This window comes from Alexandromys fortis, unplaced genomic scaffold (assembly GCF_014885135.2).
Source record: "Alexandromys fortis isolate MF-2015 unplaced genomic scaffold, M_Fortis_MF-2015_v1.1 scaffold_157, whole genome shotgun sequence".
In the NCBI taxonomy this organism is placed as follows: domain Eukaryota; kingdom Metazoa; phylum Chordata; class Mammalia; order Rodentia; family Cricetidae; genus Alexandromys; species Alexandromys fortis.
The window spans coordinates 2,142,524-2,163,760 of NW_026068041.1; the positions used below are offsets into that span (position 1 = coordinate 2,142,524).

The window sequence follows — 21,237 nt, forward strand, 5'->3', positions numbered from 1 at the left end:
ACCTGGATGGAGGTGGGTGGTCCTTGGACTCCCCACAGGGCAGAGAACCCTGATTGCTCTTAGGGCTGACGAGGGAGGGGGACTTGACTGGGGGAGGGGGAGGGAAAGGGGAGGCGGCGGTGGGGAAGAGACAGAAATCTTTAATAAATAAATAAATTAATTAATTAATTTAAAAAAAGAAGGGCGGTTTAGTACATGAGTTCTATCTTTAACTGACTGCGTGCAATCAGGGTGAGAGAATGTACCACCTTCAGACCTGCCCACACTAGGCTTAAATGCTCGGGTTTTGCAGTTCTTGGCAAAGTTTGAACTAGAGGTCAGCATTCCCATCAGGCGCCAAGCTCGGCACAGATGCACCCACAGCCGACTCAACTCATTCTGCGTTGCTCTTTCTTGTCTTGATTACCAGTACTGATTCCCAGTCTGAGCCTTCAAACTCCAAGGCTTCAGAGAATTGCATGCAGCTGGTGGTGCTAACTCCTCAGAGTTGAAGTAATTCAGGGTGCCGTCCTCTAGGTGGCAGCACCACACCGCTCAAACCTTGGTGGGCTGCAGTGGGGTGGAAACTGGCTTCTCAGTAATGGGGATGCAGTGTCTAGGAACCCACTCATTTCTGAAAGTTCGAGATTCCCCAAAGCAACCGTTCTTGAGAAGAATATCCGATCCATTCAGCTACCAATATTTTCTCTCCCCGCCCCCCTCACCCTTCCACCCCAAGATAAGGTTTCTCTGTGTAACAGCTCTGCCTGTCCTGGAACTAACTGTAGACCACCAGGTTGGCCTCGAACTCACAGAAATCGACCTGCTTCTGCCTCCCGAGTGCTGGGATCACAGGTGTGCTTAATAACTTTCTTTTAAAAATCTGATTACAAGCCAGGAATAGTGGCTTGTAACCTTTGACCTTAGCACTTGGGAGGCACACAGGCCAATCTCTGTGAGTTCAAGGCCAGTCTGGTCTACTGCACAGTGAGTTCCAGGACAGCCAGGGCTGTATAGTGAGACTCCGTTTCAAAAAACAAATAAATAAAAATCCAATTACAAACAGCACATTTTATTGTAGAAAACAGAACACACACAGTTGTAAAAACCATCTTAACTTAAAACATTTGCTTTTATGTATGTGTATCTGTGTATATGTGTGTGGGGGGGGGGTTTGTGCAAGTGAATGCTGGCGCCTCTGGAGGTCAAAAGAAGGTCAGACCTTTGGAACTGGAGTTACAGACAGTTGTCTGTCACTGGATGTGGTTGTGGGAGCTAAACGTGGGTCCCCTTCAAGAGCAGGAAGCACTCTTAACCCCCACACCATCTCTCTGGGCCCACACGTAGTTTTAAAAATGTCTTTAGCAGTCTCTTCCCTATCTTTATTTTCACCACACTTTTTGTTTTTTGGTGGACATCTTCCCTACACCAGAGTTCAAGTTCAAAACCAGGAGAAGGGCCCAAGTCCTTGAAGTCACTTATAATCCTCTCCACTCCCCAAGCACGGAAGGATGCGGTCTGTCGAGATGTTCACAGGGAAACAGTTGTAACACAGACCATTCCCTTCTGATGTCTCTTCCAGGTGGCAGAGGTTTTCCCACACCCCTTTCCTTAGAGGCCTGGCTCATTCCTCAATGAGGTTGCTCTTGAGCCAGACTTAGCAGGCAGGAGAGAAGATGCAGCCATTGTGCTCAGAAGGCACCTGCAGCTGGTGGGTGGGCACAGGTGGGATCCCCCATCACTCTCTGGGGATATTGAGAACCATCTTTGTCCTTTAGTGGATGGATGGTGTCAACATGGCAGGACTGGGAATATCTAGGAAACTTGATTTCAGGTGTGTCTGAGGAGACTGTCTTGTCAGTGGGTTGAGTAGGGGATGACTCACCTTGGTGGGCAGTCACAATCCAATGTTCACAGTAGCTCGCAATACCTTCTAAAGCAGACCCTCTAGGGAAACAAGCAAGAACGATCTCTGTGTTCCAAGCAATTGATTCAAAAATACCTTGCATTAAGAGGGAACATTGTAATAAAATATTTGTAACACATCACACAGTGGCGTGGGGGGGGGGTAGGGGAGAGGACATTCCGGGCCCCTAAGTGTATTGTTAAGAAGACAGATTTCATAGGCCAGGATATTTGGTTTTCGAGACACTACAGTTGTTCGTGTATCATCCCCACTGATGCTGATGATACTGGTCTGAAGACAGCAGTTCCCGAATCCCTAGTGTTTCCGTTCTGAGCACGCGAGACTGGGAATCTAAAAGGTGCAGTAGTGGGAGGAGGAATGAACTAGTAGAGAACAGATCCTGCCTGTTGTGTGCCAGCTGTGTGACACAGTAGTGGGGGGCAGGGGCTGCATGGGTCCAAGTCCAAAGAATGTGAAATGCCAAGTGTGCACCCCCAAGTCAACCTCTGTCACCGGGAGGCAGTGATGTATGGATTTAATCTTGTCAAATACATCACTGTTGCCATGCCTGAGGATTTACGGCCTCCCAGAGCAGACTGTTGCTAAAACTCACGGTGGCATCAGAGCATGTCCTTGGCAGGTGTGAGGAGGTCACAAAGTCGTTCAACCCTGTCAGCATCAGCAGGGATTGTTGCCCTTACAAAGGAGACCGGAAGAAGTCCCCCGACCCTTTCTGCCACAAGAGGAAGCAGTGAGAAGGGCCTGCCTGTGAGGAAGTGGCTTGAGCCAGGACCCGAGTCTCACATATCTTTTCTTTATTTCTGCAGGTAGGATCTTGCTCTGTAGTCCAGGTTTACATGAAACTCATTATGTAGCTCTGATTGGTCTTGAAGTCACTATGTAGCACAGGCTAGCCTCAAACTCTTGGCAAGTCTCTTGTCTCAGCCTCCTGAGTACTGAGATTGCAGCACTGGCTGCCACATCGGGCTCTAATGTCTATTTATTTATTGTTTTATTTTATTATTTTTATTTTTATTATTTTGAAACAGGGGTTTTTCTTTGTGTAGCTTTGGAGCCTGTCCTGAAACTTGCTCTGTAGCCCAGGCTGGCCTTGAACTCACAGAGATTTGCCTGCCTTTGCCTCTCGAGCACTGGGATTAAAGGGGTGCGCCACCACCACCCAGCTTCCAATGGCCTCTTATTGTGGATTTCCCTGTCGCCAGATTCACAATAGATAACTCTACTGCTTCTCAATTTTTTTTAAATTTAATTTTTGGTTACAGCAGCTCAAAGGGACTGAGATAACTCTCATACAAGCTGCTGGTGTTGGGGAGGTCAGGAGGGACCATGGGTGCTTTATGGATCTAAATTTTGCAATGAACACAAAACCACTATAAAACATAAAGTCCACTTAAAAAGTATTATAAGGCTAATATATCTTATGCCTTTCCCAATTCTGGATATCAATATTTTATCCCCTAATATTTACCAGTCTTGCAAATAAAAACTGTGTCCAATTTTAATTCTCATATAGCTAGTTACTAGTGAGGGTAAACTTTTGATCGATATTTTTATTTTTCTATGGGTCCTTACTGATTTATGGTGACTCTTTAATTAGGATGGCCATTCAGTCTTTCTCTACCATCTTCAGCCCATGTCTGTTGGGGCTTCCTAGCCCTCAACCCTCTGACCATTACCCAGTGAAGTCACCGTCATCTCACCCCATCTGTTTCCTACAACCCCATGTCCCACGTCATGTCCCCGTGTTCTTAGAGATGTGGCCTACCAGAACCTCTGCCTCCTGGCCCTGCCTGGTCTCTGCCTGGTCTCACACATGAGCAAACCACCTGGGCCAGCTCCCTCCCTGACTTCCCCACCTCAGTACAAAGCCAGGCTTGACAGGTGGTGACTCAGGAGTCACTTGAGTGGGTCTGTTAAGAACCAACTGTCTTTCGTTCTCCCCATGGACAGTTCAGTCGGTCTTAGCTTTCCATGCTTGTAGACAGAGAGCGAGTGTGAGACCCCCAGTGAAATGGAGTTCCAGGTGACTTGGAAGTACCAGCATGTCTTTGATCCTTTACGCTCACATTCAACCCCCTCTCCCTTCTTCCCGTGGAGATTTTCTCAGAAGCTTGTCTTCTTCTTACCCTGTGGGCTATAGCCAGATCTCTCCTCATTATCCTGTCCCCATGCCACCCTATGCTTGATGGAACTCATGGAATTAACTGCCACGTCTCAAAAACCGAATGTCCCGCCCTATGGAAGTGTCTTTTTGACAATACACTAGGGGTCCAAAGTATCCTTTCCCCTAACCTTCCAACACACACACACACACACACACACACACACACACAAAATACACACACACATACACACAAAATACACACATACACAAACACAAAATACACACACACCTTTGTGTGGTATGCTACAAATATTTTATTACAATGTTCTTTCTTAATGCAAAATATTTGTGAGTCAATGCCCTAATACACGGAAGCCGTTCTTGCTTGTTTCCCTAGCCGGTCTGCTTTAGAAGGAATTGAGAGCTCCTGGGAACATTGCCACTGAAACACATTCAATGTTAGTGGTTTGCTTTGCTGCGATGAACAGGGACCAAGGAACACTTGCTCTGCCTGCCAATGGGTCAAAATCAAACACGCAGAGCCATGGCTGCCACCTAGGGAGTGAGGCCACAAGATAAGATGCTGAGACAGACCAGGTCCACCTGAGGACTTGATGGGTCACGGAAGGGCCTTTCAGATTTGGGGATGGAGAGCAGGTGGGTGAAGAAGTGACACTATGTGCCCTGGCTCCGGGTCCTCAGGACATACAAAGACAGACCTCTGCAGTGTGCGTGCGGGCTCTAGAAGGCACAAAACCTCCCGTGCAAGGCTTGAGACACAGAAGGAAGCAGAAAGAATATAAACAAAGGCACATGCACGTTTGCTGCAAAGGTTGCTGCAAATATGGCCCCAAAGAGGGGTTCAGCTCGGCAGTCTGTGTCACAGCAATGCTTAGGGCATCACTGTGCCTCCTGCACAAAACTAGGAGAGAACACAATTATCGGAGATGGGTCCGTCCAACAAAAGGCATGTGGAGAGGGCCGTACAGTCTCATCTGAAAAAGATGTCACTATGAGGTACAAAATCGTTCATGGACTCAGCTCCTCTGCGGCAACAACAAAAACAGCCAATACTCAAGACATATACAAGAGCTATGTGCGAACAGACCTGGAGCAAATAATGCAAGTGAGAATGGAATGATTGTAATGCCGTTGTGCCCTGAGGGTCAACAAGCTAGCAATTTCCCAGTCCCACAGTCCCACAGCATAGCCACATCTGTGGTCAGTGAGAGTTGCAGGTAGCAGGTATGCAAGCATTCCAGAGGGAGAGCAGCCCGGGTGTCCAGACTAAGTCTTTGCATGTGCTGTCCTGTGTGATCACCATGCTCTTGACCTTTGAGGAATCTATATCCTGGCTTTCCTGCAGTTGGCACCAGGAGTTCTCAATGCCCATCCTTCTGCATTGCTTTTCATTGCTCCATGCTGGCCAGCTAGGCAGCACTGTCCACATCAGTGACTTCTCTACATAACGGGGGTTCCCAGTCCCCTCTGAAAGAACCTCAGGGCTCCGCAGGAGCCTCAGATTGTCGTAGAGAACCACACCAATTCTTGGAGTGACATGAGCCCGCCTGTTTTCCATGTCTGACCCCCAAGGTATCCACTTGAGCCTCCCACCTCCTGCTCGGAGCCCAGGGCTGAGAGCAGAGAAGACTGTGTGTGCATCTTGTGGAGGAAGCCTCTGGGGTTCTTTGGAGATGTCAGGCTGAGATCCGCAGGCTGAGGAGCAGGGCTGCTGGTGAGGTTGGTCCGGCATGGACTCAGCATACCTTCCCAGGCTGGCTGCTGTCCCAAGGGGGCAGTGACAGGTAGTCCTGATGCTTCAGGGACTTGAAAAACTGAATGGCTGGCACCTGGGGCATGGGCTGGCAGGAAGGCTTTTTGACAGACAGATCCTGGTCTAGGTCCACCATCTCCAGACACAGGCCTGGAGAAGGTGGTTTGCTATGTGGTGAGAGGGAACCAGGCGCCAGGCCAGGGAGAAAGCAGTAGTCACCCACCTGCTGAAGAACAAGGAGGCCTTCGTGATGTGGGGATGTTGGGGCTACCTCCTCTCTGTGCTCTCCTGGGTTTACTGCAGTGCTGCTTGGCACAGGAGGGACAGGATTTCCCAGAGGGATCTTGGGGGGCTGACTTATGCTTGGAGGGAGCTCCACATAGTCATCAAGTTCTGGGGCTGGAAGAGCTGGGCTTCCAGGAGGAACCCCAGGCAGCGTGAGACAGAGACTAGGACCTTGAGCTGAGGGCAACCCTAGAGAGAGGCCCAGAGAGGTAGACGGGGGCCCTGTGGGCAGGGTGAGCACCAGATCTGCAGGAGTGACATAACCAGAGGCCACCACGGGGTCCTCAGTGCCTCCAGAGTTTAAGGACAGAGTCACTGCATTGTCCTTTGGCTCCTGTTCCTCCACCCTCAGGTCGAGTGAAGGGCTATCCCTCTGTTCCACGGATGGGCTCTCTGTGGTCTTCAGACTAGACTCACGCTCGGCATCCATAGCCTGGCCCTTGCTCATCGCCTGGGACAGTGGTACCAGCTGTACTTGTCCCCCGGGAGGCAGGCACAGGTACTCCAGGGAGTGTGGCAGTTCTGGCTTCAGGCTGCCACTTATCTCTGGGGGCACCAGTTGGCCTTGGAGATTAGTCAGGGAGTGAGTTTTAGGAGGACCCAGGTAGGGACCGTTAAAGTCAAAGTTGGGTTTCTGGCTCTCAGGTTTGCCAAAATGGGTTTGTGGGTCTCGCTGGCCATCGGAAAGCTGTTCTGTGGGTTCTGATGAGGTTGGGTCAGGCCCAGATGGTAAATCTTGAACAATTTTAGGAACCTCTATGGTGAGAGGTGACACTTCATTGTCCACCGTATGTGAATGTGACATCCTGTGGGGACAGTGAGGGTAGAGACCAGGAACCTAGATACGTCGTGTATACCCAGCCAGGGGTCCTTTTCAGAAGTCCTGACCCCTCCTGACCTCACAGTGAGCACAAAGGAATGGTGGTGGTGAGACCCAGCAAATAACATGGGCCTATGTTAGTGTCCAAAGGATCATGTACCCGGGGCTCAGTTCACATCCCTACTCTAGGCTTTGCTCTTAGCTTCTGCTCCTCACGGCCCACTGTGTTCAGGGTAGGGCTTATATCTTCTTGGGTACCATGCATGCCTTACATCCTTCTACCCCAGGGCCACTGATTCACCCCAACAGGAGGGCTTTAGCCTCACTGCACAAGTTGAACCCCTCAGGTATGCACTCTTTGCCACCCACGAGGCCACTGCAGGGCATGGCTTATATAGCCATCCTGGCAGGGAGAGGATTCCCACTTAATGATGTCGCCTCTGGTCCCTCTCTCTCATCCTAACCTGGGAAGAAGGAAGATCTTCCTCATGTCTACCTGGAGTGGCACTTGCTACAGTGGGTGTCATCCCCTACATTCACTTCAGAGACCCCCCGGCTATGCTGGTGTGCACAGTGGAGGCCTATCCTCCCACAGGCTACCCAGGGTCTGAATGAACCACTCACCCCTGTAGCTCAGTGAAAAAGTTTCTCTGTGGCCCCCGGGGGGTAAGGTTCTTGGTAGCAAAGGCTGCTGTGCTGCTAGGAGACCAGAGTCCTTTTCCTCCATCCTAGAAGGGGAACAACATTTGTGCCTGTGAATGTGGCACCTCAGGAAGGAGGGGACAGTGGAGCATTGCATGTGTGTATGATGTCTTCCATTAGTTCCAGACATGGAAAGAATGTCCCCATGGTGAGGCTCGGCTCAGGCCTCTGACAGCAAGAAAGCGAGAGGCACCCAGGGGATGGTCACTTCCCTCAGATGTCAAGCTCATGAAGGGAGCAGGTCATACTGTTCACCACAGCTTCATCTCCCATGGTTCTTCTGCACATGGCCATTGTGTTATGAGATGCTGGCAGCCACGCCTTTCCATTTCTTAGACCCCTATCTCGGTGACCTGAAGGCCCCCTTGATGCAGCTGGCTCTCCACCAGCTCAGAAACATTTATGTTAGGCTCAAGTCACCTTCCTGGAAGCCCTCAGTTCCATCCCTATCCCCAGGAGGAGCAGCTCCTCCTGAGCTTCCTCTGCAAGGGAATGCTCTCTGTTCTGTCTGTGGCACCAAACAGTGCTAGGTAATCTGTGGACTCCTGTTCCTTAGAGTACCCAAGGAGTTCAGAGATCCACCTCCTGCTAGCCCCACCTCCTGGATCTCCCACCCTTCTCCACCATGACAGCATTGGGACAGGGACCAGCAGCATCTCTGCCTTCATACCCGGAACAGCAGGCTCTTGCTGGGGTTGGGGATTTTCTCCTTCCACTTTCTGTACAGCCTGGAAGACAGCAGGAAGATGTGTCAATGAAGGTTCCAGGGACCTCTGGGCCAACTACTCCTGTGCCCAGGTATAGAGGGAAAACTGAAGCCAGGAGATGAGTGGCAGTGAGGGAATTGTAGTGTGCCAGGCTGTGTCATCCCTGCGACCCTGAAGCCCAGTGCCCACTTGCCTCTGTCCACAGACTGCCCTTACCTGCACCCATAGGCACAGCCAAAGCGGAGGGCCAGGATCAGGATCAGGATGAGGACGATCAGGATGAGGACGATCCCCCATGTGGGCATCACTTGTTCAACGAGAAGGAGAAGGAGCATTAGGTGGGAGGCACAGGGTACAGGCTGAGGGAGGAGCTAGGGTTCCCAGGCCCTCTGTGAGGAAGGCTGGATACTTAGAGAAGAATCCTTGGGTCTGAACTCAGTATTCAATGTGGGGAAGTTCTGCCCTCGGCAGCAGCAAAAGTACCCAGAGGGGACTGACTGAGCCTGGCAACTGGGGAGACCTTCTGAAGAGGGCAGCTCAGAGCACAGCCTCCAGGATCAGGGAGCTTCAGAGGGGATGGAGAGTAGTCCAGAAAGGGGTCCCTTCTGTCAGGACACTAGCCTTCTTGACCTGGGCCCTGTAAGTCTCTCCTGTCTATCTCCTGAGTCCATGACTCCAATTCTCCTCCTGCCTAACTGGCGGTCAGCCCGAGACTCCCCCTTCAACAAGTCCTGTTATGAGGAATGCTTCCTACCACTGCCACTTCCCAGGTCTCTAACTTCTGTGGATCTTGCCTTGCACAGGGGGTCACCATGGGGAGAGTGAGGGTTGAATGCAAATGTCAAGGGAAGGAAATTGGGCAGGACCAATGGGTCCCACCAACTTCCCAAACTAGGCACTCATGTAGGTCTATGGATAGTACAGCTTTGCTGAATTGGGAAGGAGAACTCAGATTGACTAATCATGGCTGCCACAAAGTCTAATGAAGCCAAGATGTCTAAGCCCCAATGGAAAGAAAGGACAGTGAGACAGATCCACTCCTCGCCCAAGTCCCCACTCTCAGTGTACAATATACCAGCTATCATTTCCCAGGGACAGTCACGGGGGAGGGAGGCCGGAATGGGTCTAGAGCCTCCCTTGCCCTGTGCAGTGAGGGTGTCCCAGGAGTGTGGTGGCCAGGAGACATACCCCAGTCGGTGGTCCAGGTGCACTCCTCACTCCACTCACTCCAGATCCCATAGTATTCAGGGAGGGGCTTGACCCTCACCCTGGCCGAGTATGAGGTGGAGGGCACCAGCCGTGGCAGGGACATGCTATGGGCATGATCTAGGATCTCTGTCTTGCTGTCCTGCAGTGACAGGTATGTTGAAGTTCTAGTCCAGACCAGGACCCCAGTTCAGAGCCTATTGTGACTAGCCACTGTGGGGGCCCCAGGTGCCAACTCTCCATACCAAGTGGAGCCATACCTAGGCTCAAGCCCAGACTCTCTTTACCTCCCAATTTATCTGGTATGCTGCCTTGGCCTAAAATCTGTCTGACCCAGGATTATCTTACTGGTCCAGGTCCTAGGCCATGAGACAGTGTGGTGGTGGTGGTGGAGGTGGTGGTGGTGAAGGTGGTGGTGATAGTGGTAGTGAAGGTGGTGGTGGTGGTAGAGGTGGTGGTGGAGGAGGTGGTGGTGATGGTGGTGGAGGAGGTGGTAGTGGTGGAGGAGGTGGTAGAGGAGGAGATGGAGGTGGTGGTGGTGGAGGTGATGGTAGAGGAGGTGATGGAGGTGGTGGTGGTGGAGGAGGTGGTGGTGACTCTTACATCTCAGTTTCCCTATTCCCTTTCTGAGAAGTCCTGCTTTGGGGTCCGTGAAGCCCCACTCTGCATGTAGGTGCCAGGATCTGCATATGGTATGTGTGCTTGGCAGGACCTACCCTAAGCACTAGCTTGGCCCTCAACAGCTACAACATTGGCTGATCTGGTTCTGGGAAGGAAATACACCCAGGCCTAGTGATCACTGAAACCTTCATTCTAGGCACATCTACTGCCCCTCTCTGCCTCCTCAGCTCAAGGGCAGTGCTGATCACGGGACCTGTCATGTCACATCTCTGAGCCCAAACCCTTCATCAAAAAATGGGACTCTCGCCTTTTGACCATGTGGGTACTAAGGTCATGGTAGACTCCAGGAAATATAGGTCCCTTTGGTGTCCTCTCTGTCCTTTTCTCCCTGTCCCCAACTTCCCCTGGGTCGTGGTCCTCACCTCCCAGCTGTCCAACTTCTTCTTGTACTGGACCTGGAATTTGTGTTGGATGTGAGAATATAAGAGTTTCTTAGTTTCCCAGCGCAGGTTGTAGCTGTCTCCATTCTTGGTCACTTTGAGGCTGGGAGGATGCATCTGGACTGCAGGGGGGGATAATTTCAGAGGATGTCAAGGCGTCCTCTCTCCAATGGTGTGTTCCCCATGACCAAGCTGGTCCTAGCCGCTCTCTTCCCTGGACCTGTCTCCCCAATCCCCTGCCTATTTGACTCCTTAGAACTCTGTGGGGGTTTGAATGATAATGCTGCCCCCTATAGGCTCATATATTTGGACACTTGGTCTTGAGTTGGTAGAACTCTTTTGGAAGGATTAGGAGCTGTAGCCTTGATGGAGCAGTTGTGTCAATGGGTAGGAGGACTTTGATGTGCACCCTGCCACTAGCTTTGGTTCAAGATGTATGTGTGGTGGTGCGTGCTTCTAGTTCCAGCACTGCAGACACAGAGGCAGACAGATTTATGTGATTTGGAGGCCAGCCTGGACTACATTGCTAGTTTCTTGATAGCTAGGGCTCCACAGAGGAACCCTGTCTTGAAAAATCAACCAACCATCCAACCAAACCAGGTGTACTGAAGCTGCTGCTCCAGGTTCTGCCTCTGGTGCCTGCTTGCCCTGCTCTGCCATCATGACCTCTGACCTCTGAAACCATTAACCCAAAGGAAACACTCTCTTTTATGTATTGCCTTGGTTATGATGTCATGTCACAACAATAGAAAAGTTTCTAAGATGAACACCCAACATTACTGAACTGCAATGTCCCTCTTTGGTCCCTGGGGGAGTGGCTGAGGTAAGCCACAGTGATGAGGTGGCCCAAAGCCTGGTGCTTCTGCTAGTGTTGGATTACAGGGGGCAAAAATCAGCAACCCATGACTCCCTGTCTAGGTACATGGACTGTTTGAGTTCCTGGGCAACACAGTCACTTCGTGGGAAATCGATTTCTCTGCTCTCCCACTTCCCCTGCGAGGTGCTCTAACTTCCCCCATTTTACACATGGGGAAACTGAGCCCCTGATTGAGTACAGATAAAAACTGAGCAGTAAAGAGCTTGTGTCTCCACTGTCCTATGACAGCCACTGCCCTCTGCTGCTTCAGTAACCATGGGAGTTGCCTGAAGGCAGGATGGGCTAGTAAGTCCTTGTTATTCTAAAAGTCCCCCAATACATGCACACACCAGCTGAATTAGGCCTTCAGATATACTCAGATAACTGTCTTCCCACCACACTGAGTCCAATCTGAAAGACCCTTGGTGACAATCCTGCACACTTGGCCAGCAGACCACAAGCTGAGACACAACCATGTGTTCAGGCTTTCTCATGTAGCCCTGATGCACATTCTCAGAGAGTTGGGAAACTCAAATGAAGCCCCTTAGTCACTCTGGGCTTCTCTCTCCCCATCAGAAAATTCACAACTTGATGACTTCAGAGAAATTTAGCAAAAGTAACGTGGATGACTATAACACATGGAGGGCTCTCTTGAGCAAGAGGAATCCTTTTTCCTGGAAGGAAGACACCAAGAGAAACTGCTGGGTGTGAACTCAGGTGGTAAGGGATTGTCTGCCGAAGGTGGCACGCATTATTGGAAGGACGAAAAGCCTTCCTTGTTTCACGGTCTTTGCCATGTGCCAGGAAGGTGTGACGTGGATCTATAAGGAAGCCATCTGCTGGCATACACTCCTTCCCTGGCACAAAAGTAAAACCTAGAGCAGAGTTTGGGAGTGAGAACATTAGTTGGAGGAGAAGGCTGGAAACCTCAGAGGGAGAGGAGAGTTAAGGATGGCGGTCCCAGGGAGGGGCAAGTGTGTGGCTGAGTGGAAGCAGGAGGGGAGGAGGGGGCAGGTTTCAAGTGCTACTCTTGAGCAATGACAAGTGTCATCTGCAGAGCAGATGAGGTACAAGTGGGCTGTGGTGTCCCTGGTTCCTCTCTCTCCCCATCTCTCTGTCTCTGCCTCTCCATTTCTCAGTTGCATAAGCCTACGCGTGAGTGTGTGTGCCTATACATGGGCATGCAGAAGTCATAGAGAGTCGTTTCCTGTCTTTTCTCTGTGTGCTATTCCCTTAAGACAGGTTCTCTCACTGACCCTGGATCCATGTTAGTAGCCAAAAAGTCCCAACTATCCTTCCATCTCTTACCAGGTGCATATGAGCACACTCAAACTTTCATGTGGGTGCTGGGATTTGAACTCAGGTCCTCATGCTTGCTCATCAATCACTCTTACCTAATCAGACACATTTCTAACTCCAGAGTATTCATTGTGTCACCGTGACTCACTGGTCTGAAAATCTTTGGAAGTGACAGACACAAAGGTGCCGAAGTCGTCCCTGTATTTTTTCGGGATATACAATGGACCCAATAGCCCTATAGCCCTGGGAACCCATGCAGAGCATGGCAAACTCACTGTGATCAGAGCTCTTGATGAACTTCCCTTGTTTCCGCAGCTTAACAGAGACTGTATACTGGCTGTGTGCCCTGGGGTTGGGCACGGTTAGATTGCAGTAGTAGCGGGTGCAGAAGCTGCCCTGCAGCTCCTTTACCACCGGGGAGCATTCCTTCTCCCTGGGGAAGCAAAATAGAGCTGAGAGCAGGGTCAGAGGAGGGGAGATCAGGCTAAGACCTCAGAGAGGTACAGCCTTGGGGCTAAGAAAAAGCAGCATGGAGAGACGACACTCACGGAGCAGCCGGACTGGGGCGGTAAAAGAGCCCAAAGGAAACAGAGCCGACCACCTGGTTCCACACCTCCCAGGAGCAGCTGAGGGACTGAATGCCATCGAAGAAGCACTGCAGGTTCTGAGGCTGGGCCTTGTCCCCTGTGGGAACACATTGCCCCTCAGCCACTGCACCGTCACTCACTTCGCTAGGCTGGGACACTTAGGTGACTCCTAGAGACCTGGCTGTGGATCTCAGTCTAACTCTGTGTGCCCCCAGCCTGGACAGACCCAGATACCTCTGCCCCATCTTGGGAGAGGGGACCAGTCTGAATGTTGAATGTTAGCATGAACACAGGGACACAGATGACCCTCGCTATAGTCCAGCATTGTTAACACACGGGCCCATGCTGCTGTTGCTGTCGTGACTGTCGCTGCCATTATAGGACACAGTTGGGGCCCTAAAGCTAAGGGTGTATAAAGTGGAGTGACCAGAGAGAGGACTGGGGACACAGGGCTGGTGGGGGGTGCCGATGGCAACGTTGGGTAGAAGTTGGAACCTCGGGTGTAGACTGTCTCCAGTGTCTGGGCTCCTACGAGGAGCACTCCCCACAGGCCCCATTACCTGGCTGGGCGTTCCATTGCACCTCAGGGCTCCATCTGCTGGGCCTTCCAGACCAGCTTGAGCCTGGGGACAGCTGAGTGCGCACACGGGCCACATAAATATTGCTGGGTAGAAACAGCTCTGACGCCAGGGAGACCCACAAGTCGCTGGTGTTGAGTCTGAGAGCATCCTGTGGAGAGGGGAGCTGAAGAAGTAGCCTTCTCGGCCATCCCACCAGGCTGGGCACAGATGACTCAGGGACCTACCTCCCAGGTGTCCTGAAGCCTCTTGTAAGCCACCTCGAATTCGACGTCCTCCTGTGACAGCCAGGGGACCTGGGCATCTCCAAGGGTCCAGTTCCACTTCAGCAGGAAGTGATCCCCAGAGGGGCTGATGTTGATGTCCTTAGGAGGTGGGGGCTGCACTGCAGGGGAGGAAGCAGAGTTCTATGGTTGCATGCTGGGCACCTGAGGGCAGCCTGGCCTTCTGGGTACCACTTGGGCCCAGGTTCAGTGCTCACACCATCAGCTGATGGTCACGAGAAAGAGCTTCAGGACCCTTACTCTGCAGCTTCAGGCCTGGGACCTGAAAACTTGGGGACCAGATTTGACAGCAATTGTGCCTTCCAGGGCCTGAACATTCAATTAAATGGGGCCTCCTCCAGCTCTGCTGTGTACTGGGCCTTCATTCCAGCAGAGGGCGCTGAGAGCCACCTCTGCCCTCTCTTCTGTTACCCACCCTCTCCACAGCCTCAGTCATGGAGCAAGGTGTTGCAGCCCTGAGACAAGACAAGGAACACCAGAGTCACCTGAAAGTCCTATGGGAGTCACAGTCATTGTCCCTACAGAGGAGAGTTTGAGGTGTGGTAAGCAGTTGAAGCAGCGAGGACAGGGGGAACCTCAGGCAGAGTGGTCATATCCCATCTGTTCTAACCCCAGGTCAGGGTCCCTCAACCTGGGAGACACTCACTCCAACCCTCCTCCAGGAACCTGTCCACTCTTGCACCCCCTGCCCAGGCAGGACCCCCGCTGCTCACCATGCTGGGCCAATGGGACGACGAGCTGGATGCCCACATCCTGATCTGGTTGGAATGAGTAGTAGTCTTCATCTGTTATACTGAAGCCTGTGTAGGCAATGACACATCTTCTGGGCACACAACGGTGGGCAGATGGGCACTCTGACCAGACTAGGTCATCACTGAGGCTGCAGGACACTGGGTAGTCCCTGTCAGTGAACATTCATTAGCTGTGTCTTCATGCCTGCATTGATCCAAGGTAAGTATCTGGTAGTGAACAACACACACACACACACACACACACACACACACACACACACAGAGACAGAGACAGAGAGACAGACAGAGACAGAGACAGAGACAGAGACAGAGACAGAGAAACACAGGCACGGAAACACAGGCACAAAACACATAAAAACCTTACAGATTTGTAATATCTCTCTGGATGTGCAGCATCCAGGACAGCCAATGACCCAATCACCTTTACATCATCATAGTACGTGCATCTAAAACTCAGATCGTGCTGAAACTTATGACTGCTTGCTAACTGTCCCAAAGCCCACCTGAGACCATAGTACCCTCTCCCCATGTCCTTATAGAAAGAAGTCCTACACTTGTGATGTCAAAGCAGGGAAGTATCTGACAACTCCTTCCCTGGATCTTTAGTTTGAACAATGGTCTGTCAGTTCTTTCCAGACCTAACAAATTGTCCTTGAGTATGGACTTCTGTGCTGCAGGCTACACAGTCGTGAGTCCTGCCACAAGGAATGTAGGTTTCCCTGTGTGTTTGTTAATAGTATGCACGCAGGAATTTATGAGTGAGGGAAGTGGGGACTTGTTTTGGTGCAGGATTCGAAGGATTTACTGAGTGAGGGAAAGACTTAGGATGGACAGACAGGGTGACAGGATAAGGACACAGCACCGTCCTGGTGACCGTAAGTAGTTTGGACGGTGGTGGTGTCTGAGCTGGTCAGACCTGCCCCTCCTCGAGAGACAAACTCAATAGTGTTCACTGAGATGGAGGAAAGGAGCTAGAAGACATTTTAAGCAAAACCTCTCCGTCATTAGTCACGCTACCATTTCCTCCCAGCAACTGAAGTGAGGTGTGGAAATGAAGGCAAGAGAAGAATTTGGCTTTTAGCATTGGACTAGAAATGGTGAGGGTGGCGGCTAGGAGTCAAGTGGAGATGAACGACAAGGAGGTCATCCTGGGAGGGTTGGGAGACAAGGGCCCAGGCTTGGTCATTTGACTTGGGGTATTTCTGAGTGATGGGTACAGTTTGGATTCCTTGGAGACAGCCACATCCTATGGGAGTACATTCAGACAAGAAATATGGGAAAGGCATGAGGAACCCTTAGAGGGGGCTGTCGTAGGGTCAGAGGAGAGAGGGGGACAGGATGCGCAGTGCAGGAGAGGCCTGGTGCTGCAGACACCCCTTCAGGTGTTGGGTGGCACATACATAAGGTGACTGGGGATGATGGCAGCACATCATTGGTGATGCAGGGGCAGGAGGGCTGTTGGTGGTAGCAAGGTCCTTGGGTTTCAATACCAGTGGACCCAGTGGTACTCACTTTCCCAGCTTGCGATAGAGGGTCATGTTAATGAGGTCCTGGGCATCCTCCAGGTCGGCCCAGCTACAGATGATGTGGCTGCTGTAGTCGTTGTAGCAGCTTAGGGTCTGCAGAGGGATGGTGTCTGACAAGGAGAAGCAGGAGAGTCACAGTCTCTCCTCCTGGTGTCCCCTGTCCCCACAACTCTGTTTTTTTGTTTGTTTGCTGGCTTGCTTTTTTTTTGTTTTTGTTTTGTTTTGTTTTTATTTTGGAGGCAGGGTCTTTCTCTGTAACTGGATGGTCCTAAAACTTGCTATGTAGACCAGGCTGGCCTCGAACTCCCGAAGATCCTCCTGCCTGTGTCTCCTGAATGCTGGATTAAATGTGTGCGCCATGAGGCACTGAATCCCACAACTCTTTTAAGCACCAGCACCTCCAGCTTCCTGCTGAGGCCCTCCCAGGAGGGCAGATAGATGGAGGGTCCTGAGCCTGGTGGGCTGTGTTGGGGACATTCCTCTTCTCCAGGAACACGAGATGCCAGTGGATTCTCAGCTGTGACTGTGTGTCCTGTGCTGTACAGGCCTCCCTGAAAGCATCGCCCAGGTCAGCTCTGTTCCCTGTGGTGTCACTTGGCAGGACAGACACAGCAGGGCCTGACATGTATCTGTCACCTCCCTATCCAGGGTCCTGATCATCTGAGCCTTGACCTCTGAACTTGGGCTTGGTAAAGGGAATGTGACTTCCACATTGTCACGGAGGAGGTCTCAGGGGGCACTGAGGACAGTCTTCCAGCCTCGGAAGACTCTAGACTATCCCACGGGGCCTCTGAGTAGAGACAAGGGCTAGACTTACTATGGGGAGAGAGCCTTAGGCCAGAGCCCCCAGAAGGAAGGGTTAGGGGGAACCTGAAGTCCTCAGAGGAGTAGAGTGTCTGGGGAGGGGCAGAGAAGATGCTGGTTCACTGGAGTCTGGGCTTTGGGGGCAACATTGAGCAATATGGGTGCAGAGGGACACCATTGGGCTGGATGCCCCAGGGCCAGGCAAGGATGAGCAGAAAGATGGAGAAGAGGGAAGAGAGGGGCCCAGGGAAGTCCTGTGGGAGAAAAGGGAGGGTGCAAGAGAGAAAGGAAGACAGAGCTGTATCCAGTGGATGGAGCTGCTGGGAGTCTGGGGGCCGCTGGGGATATGGTGGGTGTGGTTCCTAGCAGACTCAACTAAAAAGAGGGGTGAAAAGGGAACGGGCCTTCAGACTTACCTTGTGCCTCTGTCGCACCAGGCTTCCAGCAGAGAGCCAGCAGGGCCATGTAGAGCAGGCTCCAGGTCAGTGCCATCTGCTGGTCCATTCTGGGACTTTAGGTGACTGTACAGGCGGGCTGTAGTTATGGGCAGGGTGACATCCTCATTGTCCTGTGTCCTGTCTCATTGCCTGGCTGGGGGTTGGGCCACACTCATGTTACAGGTCCATGATTCTTTACTCTGAGACTGCAGAAGGGTTTGTAGTCTGAGAGCTGCCCAGGAATTTGCTGATATCAAGTGACCAGAATCCAAATGAGAGGCCCTGATGTGTGGTGTTTGGGACTGTTCCCTTTCCTTAGGTCTTTTTGGCCTAAAGCATGATCATGCAGAGATATAGAAGTTAAAGCCTCTGAGACAGCAGGTCCCTCTTGGACAATGGGGCAGTGCCCAGAGATGGAAGTGAGCTAGTGCTTCACTTGAACCAGGCCCCACATATGAGTGAGCTCACACAGAAACACACACACAGACACACAGACACACACACACACACGCACACACACACTTGTTCTCTAGTACATGGAGAGCCTGGTGCTCTCCCCACCTCTGCTCCATTTACCCTCAGTTCTCCCACAGGCCCTTCTTCTTCCCAGTTCCCCTTTCCCCGAAGCCTGGGGATTTCCTCATTTTCATAATTTCACCTGGGAAGTACCAGAAGTGCGGAGCCTCTGTATGAGTCTCCTTCTCCTACAAGGCCATTTGAAACTTCTGTCAAGATACACAGACCTATCTTTCCATCTATTATCTGCCTATCAGTGCATCTGTCTACCTATGTATCTATAAATTATCCATCTATCTACCCATATTCCATTTCTGTATGTACACATCTGCCCATTTTTTTAGCCATCCATGTGCATGTATCATATATCTATGTCTACTCATACATGAATCATCTATCTATCTATCTATCTATCTATCTATCTATCTATCTATCTATCTAATAATTTATCTACATATCTATATATCCATCTATCCATCATCTATTTCTATCTATTCATCTATCATCTATCTGTCTGTCTGTCTATAGCTCTATCTATCTATCCATCTATCATCTGTATGTCTATATATTTATTTCTATCATCTACCTATTTACCTACCTATCTATAGAACTATCTATCTATCTATCTATCTATCTATCATCTATCTAATAATTTATCTACCTATATATATCCATCTATCCATTATCTATTTCTATCTATTCATCTATCATCTGTCTGTCTGTCTATAGATTTATTTCTATCATCTGTCTGTCTGTCTGCCTGTCTATAGATCTATCTATCTATCCATCTATCATCTGTCTGTCTATAGATTTATTTCTATCATCTATCTGTCTACCTACCTGCTACCTATCTATAGATCTATCTATCTACCTATCTATCTATAGATCTATCTATCTCTAACATTGCCAGTCTCTGACATATCAATCATCTACCTATCTAGTCAGTGGATACCTTGACAGGAACAAGTGTTATTTTACCCGAGCATGCTCTATTTAAATGGGAAAGGAATCAGTAAACAGTGTAAAATGACGGAACATTCCATTTGAAAATGATTATATGACTGAATAACAACAATACACACAAATCCCAAACCTCTGTCTCACACCCATCCCCAAACGAGAGGCTAAGAAGTTACATACTAAGGGTGCAACCACATCAAACTGTTGCTGCTACACTCTTGAGCTGTCTAAGCTTAGATGTAATCAAAGGATTCAGAGACAAAGAGTGACGAAGGTGTTTTGAAGCCCAGTTCCCCATAAAGCCACCAGAGTCATCGAGCAAAGGACAATGTGGCAAAAAGAAGAAGATATACCAATGTTTTAATCTGGGAGAATTGCTGACACTGGCCACCACTGATGGGGCAGCTCCTAAAACCCACAGACATTTATTTCTTGAAGTTCCGGAACTTGAAGAGTCCAAGGTACACGCAGGTTTGAGGTCTGATGAAGCCTCTTTCTCACGGGCTTCTCACTGCTATCACCATTGAGGAAGCATCAAGGGAGCTTCCTGGGATGTCTAATATAAGGGCACCAATCCCCCATAATGGCTCACTCCTGAGACCCCATCACTCCCCACAGGCCCCATCTCCAGTACCCTCTCATTGGGCATGGGGTTTCAACCTAAGAGTTTTGGGGGACATGGACATTCAGTCCCTAACACTTCAAGTCATGGAGAACAAGTCACCCTGATGGACTGTAACGGACAACAGAGCTGTGTCATCCAAGAACATGAGCGGAACATTTAAACAAGCCCAGAGAATCCCGTCAGTACCTGACAGAGGTTTAACGCCCACCGTCAGCCAGGAAGTGTGTGCAGAGCTTTGCAAAAATTGGTACATCTTGGTGCAGGCAGCTGTTAGAGTCCTTACCGAAAGGAAACGGTATAGGGATGAGTGACGGGTCCACCATGCCAGAGCTGTGAGAGACAGGCTGGAACCGAGCCCAGCTGTGGCTTAGGTCTCTCCCTCTCTACCCATGCTTCCCTGAGAGGTTGTATTTCCTGATTGGCGGTGATGGACATGTCCTGTGTCTGCTCCAAGGCAGATGCTGACCTTCTTTTATTGACCAGACAGAGCCCATGGACAGCAAACGCTGAAGCTCTGCGCTTGCACCCTTGGTTACTGCAGAGCCGAGAGCCATTCGAACCCAGCCTGCTGCTGTCAAAAGAAGATGTCAGAAGATAGAGAGCCAGGATTTTGGAAAAATCCATGCATTGATGGGTCAGATCACAGAACAGACACCACAGACAAGAACCTGACTGATTTTGGTGGGCAAAGACGAGGACACGGACAAGGCAGGGGACACCGTCTGAGACACCATGAATGTTCTGTAGAGTAAACCAAGCAGAGGGCAGAGAATCAGGGACACATGTGGCTCACAGTGCCAGCTGCCTAGCTGTCCCTTACCTTCTTGGGCCCACTTCACACAGCGTAAAAGGTAACACTCCTCACTCTCTCCTGCTACTAGGCATGGTCACATGACGAAAGGCTGTCCAAGGAGATGGGAGTGGAAGCCCTATGTGTACCTTGCCCAGAGGCCACAGGAAAGGCATGGGCTTGTGTGGGAAGAGGTCTGATTGTTTTTCCCTTTCTTCTTTTCTTTCTTTCTCTAACCCCTATCTCAGAAGTGATGTCTGGAACTCCAGCAGCCATTTTGGATCCTCAGGCAAGGATGGAAGCCATATGCAAGGAAGGTGCGATAGGAAGAGAACCAGGCTTCCTCTTGTCACTTTAGAGTGACTACCACAGCCTGAGGTCCGCTCTGGGGTCTCCTTATGTGAGGGGAAGCTGGACCCCTGGGGAATTAAGCGCTGTTCGTGAGACTTTCTATATGCAACTAAAACGCACCTGGAAGCACCCTCTGGATTTAAAGGCGATGGCAGTCCACTAACCAAGAAACAAGGGGGAGAGACTTGATTCAAGAAGGAGGCTGCCGAATAAGGGACAGAGACTGAGTTCAAACCTCCAAGATCCCCCATGATAACATGTCATTCACTTTTGCGCTAAGGCGAACATTCAGTCTTTCAAGGAGAGA

At 50.6% G+C, this 21,237-nt stretch overlaps 1 protein-coding gene across 14 annotated transcripts in view; it reads right to left on the minus strand.

Moving 5' to 3' along the window:
* Window positions 1–4,309: 4,309 nt before the first annotated feature.
* Window positions 4,310–21,237, minus strand: part of Csf2rb (colony stimulating factor 2 receptor subunit beta) — a 35,781-nt gene continuing 18,853 nt past the window's right edge. For 4 of the 14 annotated variants that reach the window (XM_050165669.1, XM_050165667.1, XM_050165666.1 and 1 more), the window contains 13 exons: window positions 17,668–17,842; window positions 16,434–16,557; window positions 14,883–15,070; window positions 14,113–14,270; window positions 13,868–14,036; window positions 13,269–13,404; window positions 12,996–13,153; window positions 10,548–10,687; window positions 9,487–9,646; window positions 8,515–8,605; window positions 8,262–8,319; window positions 7,514–7,617; window positions 4,310–6,875 (listed from right to left, as the gene is read on the minus strand). In XM_050165669.1, coding sequence (XP_050021626.1) covers window positions 5,768–6,875; window positions 7,514–7,617; window positions 8,262–8,319; window positions 8,515–8,605; window positions 9,487–9,646; window positions 10,548–10,687; window positions 12,996–13,153; window positions 13,269–13,404; window positions 13,868–14,036; window positions 14,113–14,270; window positions 14,883–15,070; window positions 16,434–16,557; window positions 17,668–17,755 — 2,682 coding nt within the window. In that variant the 5' untranslated portion in view covers window positions 17,756–17,842 and the 3' untranslated portion in view covers window positions 4,310–5,767. Of the gene's footprint in view, window positions 6,876–7,513; window positions 7,618–8,261; window positions 8,320–8,514; window positions 8,606–9,486; window positions 9,647–10,547; window positions 10,688–12,995; window positions 13,154–13,268; window positions 13,405–13,867; window positions 14,037–14,112; window positions 14,271–14,882; window positions 15,106–16,433; window positions 16,560–17,667; window positions 18,838–21,237 lie in introns of those variants that run through there. The other 10 variants (XM_050165668.1, XM_050165664.1, XM_050165663.1 and 7 more) reach the window with 7 other exon arrangements.